This window comes from Folsomia candida, unplaced genomic scaffold, assembly GCF_002217175.1.
Source record: "Folsomia candida strain VU population unplaced genomic scaffold, ASM221717v1 Fcan01_Sc013, whole genome shotgun sequence".
In the NCBI taxonomy this organism is placed as follows: Eukaryota; Metazoa; Arthropoda; class Collembola; order Entomobryomorpha; family Isotomidae; genus Folsomia; species Folsomia candida.
This window is the reverse complement of record NW_019091205.1, coordinates 644894-655587: the sequence shown is the minus strand read 5'-3', so window position 1 is coordinate 655587 and position 10694 is coordinate 644894. Positions and strand designations below refer to the sequence as shown.

General features: G+C 35.9%; 1 protein-coding gene across 1 annotated transcript; it reads right to left on the bottom strand.

The window, feature by feature from the left end:
• LOC118437396 lies at window positions 1-1432 on the bottom strand. Its single transcript, XM_035856365.1, has 2 exons — window positions 1343-1432; window positions 1-1094 (listed from the first exon to the last, which is right to left on the bottom strand). Exons 1-2 carry the CDS (start codon window positions 1399-1401, stop codon window positions 377-379), a joined length of 777 nt encoding a protein of 258 aa, XP_035712258.1. The 5' UTR covers window positions 1402-1432; the 3' UTR covers window positions 1-376.
• Between the last annotated feature and the right edge of the window lie 9262 nt (window positions 1433-10694).

Sequence of the window (10694 nt, the reverse complement as noted above, 5' to 3'; positions counted from 1 at the left end):
ATAAACAAGTAAATTGCAGAAAATAATAGTTACTAGTACAGTGTAATTATATATGTAGCAATACATGCATTATAAATACATTTCTCATAATCACGAAAAATGAATGATGGTTGTTTTTGCAAGGATGTGCCTTTTATGCCCATTTATGCACTACGTATGTATAAGCTGTCACAAGGCAATGGATTTTTGACGAAAAATAATTTTGAGCTACTACATACATAAGTATTTAAATAAATTTTCAGGCAGGATGTAACCATATTTCATAAAAATTGGTCTATTTACTAATTGTATTTTACAAATATTAATATTTCGAAAAATCAAACGAGTCACATTTGCCTCCGTTCTATTTCTAACTTTCCTCCACCATCTTTCCTCCTTACATTGTAAAGGAATCGTAACGAAACCAAAACTGCTCTCCAGAAGCAACGACATAGTTTTCCTCTACGTTTTCCAAATCAAAAACATACGCAGCATGTACTCCGTTCCGAATTTCTTCTCTCACTTTCTCCTGTTCAATTTCATCGAATTTCAAGAATTCCGATTCATTAATCAAATTGTAGCACATTTTGTACATTATGGGGATTAGTGAGTAAAGCTCTTCCCCACTATAGAGCCAGCGATTCTGAAATAGTTCTGACCGACGTACTTCCAATTCATTTCGGTACAAAATACTCACCATTTCAGTAATTTGCGACACAATCCTTTTTTGCGGTAAGCATTGTAGCTTCGGGGAAATTGGAATTGTTTTTATGCCCAAAATATTGAAGTAAAATACGCCCCCAGGTTTTAGCAGGTGTTCAAAATTTTTACACGCTGTTGCAATATCTGTCACCCAATGGAGCGTTATATTCGACAGGATTAAGTCCACATGTCCGGCGAGTCGGGTTAATTCCGGGGCAAGTTGGTCCCACGGCTGAGAAATGTCTTGACTCACGTAGCTGATTGTTTCCGGGGTGGAGTTTTTATTTTCGGAAAGTGTAACGAGGCCCAGGTCGCTATCGATGCCGAAGATGGTGTCGTGTGGGATTAACCTAGCCATGGCACGAGACAAATTTCCCGATCCGCAACCAACGTCTAGAATTATGGGGAATATCCTGTACAAAAGTTTAAGTATTTTAAAAATTCATTTATAAATGTATAATTTACTTGAAAAATAAAAATCTTAAAATTTTTGCAAAGTTGCAATTAATAATGACACAATTAAATCGTAATTTTAAATTTGCATTGATTATTTGTTCGAAATTAAAGAATTATAGGGTGTCACCGGCAAATGTTTTAAACAAGTTTAAAATTACTTAGCACAATAAAGTAGGAAAGATTTTCCATATGAAAATTCTCTTACCCTGTAGGAAAATCGGATATGATTTGTCCAATTAATTGTTTGCCTTCTTCAAACCGCATTGAGTTTCTCTTATCGTAATCCTCCAGTGTAACCTTATCCATCTTGGCTTGCAAAATGAAATTCTATACATACATGCTCGTTCAAATTAGTTTTGGGAATGTGGTAGTCAGTAATTCAGACCATCCTATTTATGTATGTGAATCTGCTCGCTAATTTATGCAAGTCATGAAGACAAGATTTTTACAAATGTCAAATGTCTCTTTAGTTAATTGAAGAATTAATTAATTCAATTCAATAATTTATTCAAGTTTATATATAAAATGTGTATCCAATGATCTTAATACCAAGAAACCACGAGGAGAAGTTTGACAAACCCAAGATAAGATGTTATAAAAATTTGCTCAACTTGTCTACGAAAGAAGTTTGATGTTAATATAATGGAATCCTTATGGGATGGTTACATAAATGTTTACATCTGTATTACACTTGTACTACTAGTAATATGTACATATCAACTAAAGACCAGTGTGCCATTAAAAGGGGAAAAAATTGAAGTGACCAATTTGTTGATTAAAGTGTTCAAGATTTGTTTGAGGTAGATTTAGGTAGGTTCGTGAGTAAGGTACGTGCAAATGTAAATTATGGTGAAAGTTATGTAAGAACTTGTTATAAAACTGGTATTTATAAACTAGTAGTACAGATTTAGTATTTAATATTATACTCGAAATACTCAATTTCAACTATGCATAGTATCCGCTACCACAAAGTTGAAGTTGCAATGAAACTTTCTGTTATATGTAGAAATGATGTAATATTTAGACTTTACAACTTCGTATGCAAAACTCACGCTTCTACGGATAATTTCCTCGTTGACGATTTTTAAGGTTACGAAGGTCAGAATTTTTAATATTTAAGATGAGTGGTCAAAAATAATATTCTATGAATAACTTTGTCTGTAATGTGCCATATTTTTATTTGATTCTATACATTAGGCAAGCAAAATAAGCTATCGCATAACCGTGTACGATCTTATTGGCACCGACAAGAATTTTTCGACAAAACAGGTTTTTAGGGTCTAAAATCCTGACCTAGACGAAATTCAAATAATTGAAATATATACATATACCTACATACAAATGCATATTCCCCATTTATACGCATTTGTATGTGTATTTCAATTCTCTGAACTTCACCGCGGTCACTATTTTAATAAATAAGTAGCATTTAATGTTGAAATAAATACTTCAGTGATTTAAAATCTATGAGACCAATTAGTGTTTAAGACCTTCTGTAAATATTGGAAGATGCTTAGGAATTAAGTCTGCATAATAATCCAAACAATATTACAATAGTAAACACTAATTGAACATGTTAAGATAATGCACAACTCCTAAATAGTTTAGAAGTTTTTGCCATAACAATAGTGATACACCGATTTTCTAGTTCCTGCGAGGACTCTAACTGAAGCACAGTTAGAGTTCCTGGAAAGTGTATTTGAAAAACAGCCACCGCAAAACAGATGAAAAAGTGAGATTTTGGGAGCACACACGATTTCGTTCCAGCTGCCAAACGTGGTGGCTGCAACTCTCACCGCCAACACCGCTCGTCCCCACATATCCTGGCTTCAAAAATGACGTTGAAGGCACATAGGCGGCGGCTGCACCACCAATTTCGGAGTCGCGTCTCCCCTAATTTTAGGTTCTACGATGCTGGGTCTGGTGCAGAAATAGGGGTGCCCACGCCACTTATGTGACTTCAACGTAATTTTTTGATGCCAGGATATGTTGGGATTGGTGGTGGTGGGGGTGAGACGGTGGTGCACCACGGTCGTGGGGCGAAGCACGCACTGCTTGGTGCGGCAGCAGCCACCACGTGCTGCGTTAATACTACCGATTAAGGGGGAGAAATGAACCCTCTATCGATGCGTTTTTCCTTATGCACTTTCCGCGAACCCTTTCTGGCCCACTCCAAATAAAAATAGCCAGTTGGGTTCGCCGTGTGAACTACCGATTTTCATGAAATGTGACAAAATTAAACAGTTTTTAGCCAAATCAGTCTTTAAAACATTTGAAAAATTAAACAAATTCGAATTATAATTTTAATGAAATTCAAAATTTAAAGAAATAATTTGCAGTTTAGCATTTTTTAAAAACTACTCACATTTATCACCACACACAATTTATATATACATACATTACTTACACACTTTATAGGTATTTAAAGCAACTCCGATCCCAACAAGAATTATGATCCAACTTGTTAATCAACTTTTTTACACAGACACAACATGTGTATTTCCAACAAAACGTGTTTGAGCGATGTAGACAACAAACCTGACCTATGTTGTGCATAACTATTTTAACGACAATTTTATTTATTGGCTGTCTACGTCCTCTTCCAATGTAAATACTTATCTGAGCACTCTTTCCTCAGACTACTGTTAAATCATTACCGGTCGGGGTGTACATATTTGTATGTGCACGAGGAAGATGAAAAGGAAATTCCGTTTTTTTTAATCCTATTGAACCATGCTACATATGTAGCACATACTTGCAGTGCGATGACGCCATCGGTCTCGCTCCGATTTTAATGAAACCACGATAATTATGTAGCCTTAGGTAAATAAATGAACACATGTTTCGGGATTTTTCATAATGCTCAGTTTAAACAAAGTTATGATGGTATAAGTGTCCGAAAATTCGCATTTTTCTCGTGAAGTTTTTCTTTTTTTGTTTTTGAGGGAGAAAAATGCGAATTTTCGGACACTTACACATACCATCATAACTTTGTTTAAACTGAGCATTATGAAAAATCCCGAAACATGTATTCAATTATTTATGTAAGGCTACATAATTATCGTGGTTTCATCAAAATAGAAGCGATACCGCTGGCGTCTTCGCATTGTTGGTTCAATTGGATTCACAAAACTTTTTCTTATATGTACCTAGTCTATTTACATATAAGAAAAATTTGTGACCTGGCCGGATTCGAACCGAAACCCAGGGTGTTTCTCATCACTAGCAATTTCTCACTTTCCCCACAATGCTCGCGTGAATGCTGAAGGAATCTTTCTTACAATTGGCACATAAATATTTATACTTATTTTGAGACAAGTTGTAACTACAAACTTTAAAAAAAATTGGTTACCCAAATTTAATATTTTCAATAATCCACTAACTAACATAAATACAATTCCCTCTTTTTCAATTTTACTTTTCCGCAACAAGCTTTCCTTCTTGATTTGTAAATGCGTGATAACAAAAGCAGAACGGGTCTCCGGAATCGACAACATAATTTTTCGCCTCTTTTTCCACATCGGTCGAGTACGCGGCATGTACTCCGTTCCGAATTTCTTGTCGAAGCTTTTCTTGCTCGAGTGTATCCAATTTTGAAAATTCTGCATCGTTAATCCTGCTGTAGTACATTTTGTACAACATAGGGACCAGGTCTTCGAATTGTTGTCCAGTGTACGGCCAGCGATTGTAAAATAATTCTGACCGACTTACGTGCAAGTCATGTCGCTCCAAAATACCAACCATTTCAAAAATTTCATCCGCAACGCTTTTTTGTTTTAAGTATTGTTTTTCGAGGGAAATTGAAATTTGTTTTATGGCGAAAATATTGAAATAAAATGCTCCCCCAGGTTTCAACAGGGTTTCCATATTTTTGCATCCTGTGCCAATATCCTTCACCCAATGGAGCGTCATGTTCGACAGGATTAAGTCCACCTTATAGGTTTGGAGATATCTTGAGCAACATACTTGATTGTTTCCGGGGTGGGGTTGCTACTTTTGGAAAACGAGACTATATTCGGGTCGCTGGCGATACCGAAGATTGTCTCGTGGGGGATTAATTGGGCCATGAGACGAGTCAGACTTCCTGATCCGCATCCAACGTCCAGAATTACGGAGAATTTCCTGTTCAGAAATTTTCAGTGTAGTTATGAAAATTTAAAACTCCTTTAAAATTTATATTTGTCAGACATCAATCTCAAAATTCATAAATTTCCTCATTGAAAAATCATATACATACGTAGGTGTTTTATTATTAATTTTCAAAAGGTATGTTCCGCACTGTTTCTGACCAAAATTGTGATGAAATAACAAACTTGAAATACATTTAGGAGGCTGTGATTTTTTTCAACTCTGTGGGTTAACATAAACACTAGCAATAAATCGGCAAACTTTACCTCGACGGAAAAAATGCTAGATTTGCAAATTAAATATCGTAGTGTGATTTAATTTTTAATGCTGGATGGGCAATACGTGTCGCAGATTTATGGTTGAATGCTTAAAATGTACAATGAAAACTGCCCAACACAAAACACAAATTCAATTGGGTCAATAATTTTTAATGATGGCGAAACGAGGTCTCGGGCAAAAAGTCGCAAGGACGCTCAAAATCCGCTTCTTCCACAGAAAGGCTCCGGAAACTAGAGGAACCAATAATGAGAGATCCGCGATTGAAACTGTCCTATATAGCAGATGAGATGGGTGTTCCAAAACCAGCAATTTGTTCCATGTTAACTGAAGACTTAGGTATGAAAATGGTTTCCGTCCGTTGGGTACCAAAATTTCTTTCGGCATCTAACAAACAGGATCGAGTCGACTTTTGCAATGCCAATTTTAACCTATTAAATGAAAACTTGAACCTGCTCAATATTTTATTAGCTAAATATGGTACCTGAGTTTACTATTATGACCCGGTGACCAAATAATAATTCCCTCAATGGAAGCAGGAGGGGTTGCCACCGCCCGAGAATTGAAATGTGCAAAAATCTGACAAAAAATTGATGATGATGACCATTTTCAAGGATATCAAAGGTCCCCTCCTTATAAAATTTATTGCTGGAAATACTACAATAAATGGGGCCGCGTATGCAGGTACCCAGAAGGAGCTGCGTCCTCCGGTTGAAAAGAAACGTGGGGTCAAAATATAGAGTTGGCCTTTTTTTAGACGACAACGCTCCTCCTCATACCTGGCTTTTTGCGAGGGATAGTGCAGACGAAAATCGCTTTACCTGCACAAACCACACCCCGAGCAGTTCAGACTTGACCCTTAGTGATTATTATTCGTTTCGAAACTTAAAGAAAGACATCAGGGGAAAACGGTTTTCGGATGATAGTGATATGAAGTCGTAAATTTTGGCATATTTTCGAGGTAAATTTTAATGGGTTATTGCTAGTGTTAATGTTAACCTACAGAACTGAAAAAAATCACAGCCTCCTAAATGTATTTGAAGTTTGTTCTTTCATCAAAATTTTGGCGAGAAACAGTGCGGAACATACCTTTTGAAAATTAATAATAAAACACCCACGTATATAGTTGAATCATAATTTTACCGATTTTTTATGGGAAACTACGCATTATGTAACACGTAAGGATTCCCCATAAGTGTTAAAAATTTGTGTACTGCATACATAAATTACCTTGACACATGAACTCCTGTTAAAAAGGAGCATTTGTTTCGTATTTTGTGGAAAACTCGATAGTAAAAAGTTAATTTTATTTTAGATATTTTTTCCCCAAATATTGAAATTTCCCTAATTCCGACCAATGTTAAAAACTGGATTTTGAAAATTGCCTTACCTTGTCGGAAAATCGGATAAAATTTGTAGTATTAATTGTTTGCCTTCTTCAAACCGCATGGAATTTCTCTTATTGCAGGTCTCTGAAGTAAGCTTATCCATCTTGATTTATATTTTGTATTTACGTGAATGAAGCACTTTCTCGTAAATTGAAATTCTATATAATCGTACGCTTGATCTTATGGGATGTGGTTGTGAGTAATTCGGAGTGCCCCCTTTATATACATATGTGCGTGAATCCACTCGCTAATTTATGCAATTCTGAGAGACAAAACTTTTATCAGAAATGGACCTATTGTCAACTAATCGAAGACTTACATAATTTAGTTCAAGCATTTGCTCAAGTGGCATTCGTACATACATAATATACCCATTGATCTCAATTCCAAGAAACCATTCGAAAAGTGTTGATTCAACGGAGATAAGAAGGATATTATTATCCAGTTTACAAAAATAGTGGAACATTTTTATATCGAGATAATTGAAAACTTACAGACAAACATATGCGAGGGTTACGTAAATGTTTACACATGTATTACATATGTACACATATACTAAAGACTTGTGTACCATTACAAATTACCTTGGCAAGTCTGGAAATATTAAAGTGCTTTAGACTTGAGGTAGACTGAGGTACGTTCGCGTAGGTAGGTAAGTAAAATTAAGTGAAACTTATGTAACAGGTTAGAGTTGTTTTACATAGTAAAATACATTTTATTGAATTGAACCGGAGCAACGAGTAATTCCCCCAAAAATATGTGACTGCATCTCCTGATCGGTTCTGGGTTGATTTGCATAAAGTTATTTTGCATAAGAGTCATATTGTCTAATCCTTTTTGAATAAACACTTTTTCACATAACAGTACTTTTTACATAATTGGATATCGCATAATTTTAGGATTGAATATACTCGTGCATGCACACCGCAATATCCAATGAATCGAGTTGTTACATAAAGGGTGTTAATAAAGTCCGATCCCATGCATTTTTTGGAGCGTGGTTGTTACAAATTCAGCTGGAACTTTTGAACCAGTGAAGTTATTTATTTCAAATTTTTACCATGGGAGGAACAACTAAACGTGTAAGTCATGAGCATCTTAGAGTTGAGATACAAACATTGCATCAGCAGGGGCTTAAACCTACAGAAATTGTGCAAAAATTGGGCTGCAGCCGCAGAACTGTTTGGAAATGGAAGAATAAAAATTTTGTCCACGACAAAAAGCGACCAGGGCGACCCAGAAAGGTGTCACCTACCACAAAAAGAATGATTAAAAACAGACTTTGCAAGAAAACCGGTAGTTCATTACGTAATTGAGCAAGGGAGTTAAATGACTCAAAACGCTATAAAGAGAAGAAGAAGCAAATTAACTGTGTGACCGTGCAAAAATTTGTGAAAACTACGAAGTGGGGTCACACAGCTTACAAACTAACCAAAAAAACCTCTCATGTCACAAAAATATATCGATGACCGTCTGAAATTTGAAGAACTCCTTCAGAAAAGTGCCCATTTGAGTGAAAAAAGACTTGGTGAAGAATTGCGCAGTCACATCCTTTGGACTGACGAATCTATTATTGAACTATATCCAAAATTGAACCAACAAAATGTTCGTTACAGGACAGAAAACAAATCGGATGTACCATCAAGAGCGATCCCAAAATTCGGGCTTAAAGTTATGGTAGCGGGTGGATTTTGTGCACGTTGCGTGACCCCTCTACATATCATACCAAAAGGCAAATCAGTCAATGCAAAGCATTATATGGAAAAAATATTACCTATCTATTTCGATAGCATGGGGAACAAGGAAATATTTCCGAATGAAAGAAAAATAGTTTTCATGCAGGATGGTGCTATAGCCCATACAGCAAAAGCGAGTTTGAGTCTCATCAAGACGCAAGTTTCAACGGTCTGGAGCAAGGGGGTGTGGGCCGCTAACGGCCCAGATTTGAATCCCCTGAAGAACCAGTGGTCCATACTTAAGGAAAATGTATACAAAGAGCCACAACCCCGGACGAGGGAAGAGCTAGTAAAAAAAAGTTCAAGATGTATGGAATTCGATTTCCAGAGGCACATTGGAAAAATTAGCACAGAGCCTTAAACAAAGAGTTGAGGGCATGGTTAAAGTAAATGGTAACAAGACCAAATACTAAGGTAAATATGTCGAACATTTTTTGTAAGTATCACGGGTAGTTTTTTTTTATACTAGCCTTCACTTTTTTACAGGAAAAATGGGATCGGACTTTATTAACACCCTGTAGATGTAACAACTCGATCTCTTTATTCACAAAGTATGTAAGAAGGATAATTCCTGACGCAGACCGATTGAGAGCGCCTCTCTACGCTATAGGAACTTATGAAGTGAACTTAAATATAATTGAAATTGTCAGAATCTGACCATTTCATTCAGCATTAAGTTGGAATTCATGGAATACTGCATGGAATACTTATCCCCTTTCTAACTATTTTTCAAAAATGCTGGACAGAACCAAAGTTTGTACAAATCAAACGAAAGCTAAGATTATGCAAATACTAGTTATGCGAAATTGTTATTTTGCATAATTTGAAATTAGGCAAATTCCCATTATGGGATATGGGTATTATGCAAAATAAATTATGCAAAGCAACCGGAGGCCTCCTGATCTCGAGGGGGGTGATTGATAGGACTGACTCCATGACTTCCTTTGACGTTAAGTGTTTAGGTTCAAAATTTCAAGTCCTATGTATTTCCGTTCAAAAGTTATCAGAGGTATGGACAAACACACAGACAGACAGAAATACGGACGGACGGACATAACGATCTTATAGAGGGCTTTCACCCCTTAATAATTACTTATAGATAATAATTACTTAATCACTTGTAGTGTAAAGTAACTAGGTATTTACACACTCAAAACAAAACGGTGTCAATATATGACTTAACCGTCTTGGTTACAATTGTGATTCCGAGTAGTAATGAATTTGTTCCGTCCGGTCATAACATTATAACTACCGGTATCAAAATTATCATAACTCGGATTCAACATTGTAACCAATGCGGTTAAGTCATATACTGACACCGGCGGTGTTGATTCGACAAATTTTTATTTTGAGTGCATATATTAACTAAAATTGAGGTACATAGTTAGTAAAATTCTCACACATACTATTTAAATACTTTTGAAATACTTAAAACCCATCTGGCCTGAACAGGAATTACGATCCGTCATGTTATACAACATTTTTGGACAGATCCAACATATGTATTTGCAACAACACATGTACATATGTATTAGCGATGTGAGGAACACACCTGAACCAATAATAAGTACTTATTTAATTTACGATATTTTTATCCCGTGTCATCTTGTCATGCAAATAGATTAACTCTTAGGCAACTGCTATTAAATGACTACTGATTCGAGTCTACCAGCAAGGTAATAACCAGTATTACGGTTTACTAATGTGTGGTGTCTCGATGATAAAAAATTGGCTAGACTGAAATTGATTTAGACCAAACGACCCTACAGCCTTATTTTCCTTGGCCAAACGCACTCAACCGGTTGCTAAGTACATACATAAAACTTTAATGATTTATTTATGTATAGGCAATTTCTTTAGGTTATTATTTATTCGTTATTGTTTCATCCCTAATTTCTCAATCTCTGCAGAATAGATATTGATCAACTCTAGTTTCCTAAATTATGTAGTTACTACTTGGCATCACCAAAGCCATAGCTTCGATGGGGAAGCATGACACACAAAAAAAGATTAAGAACATTTCAACGTA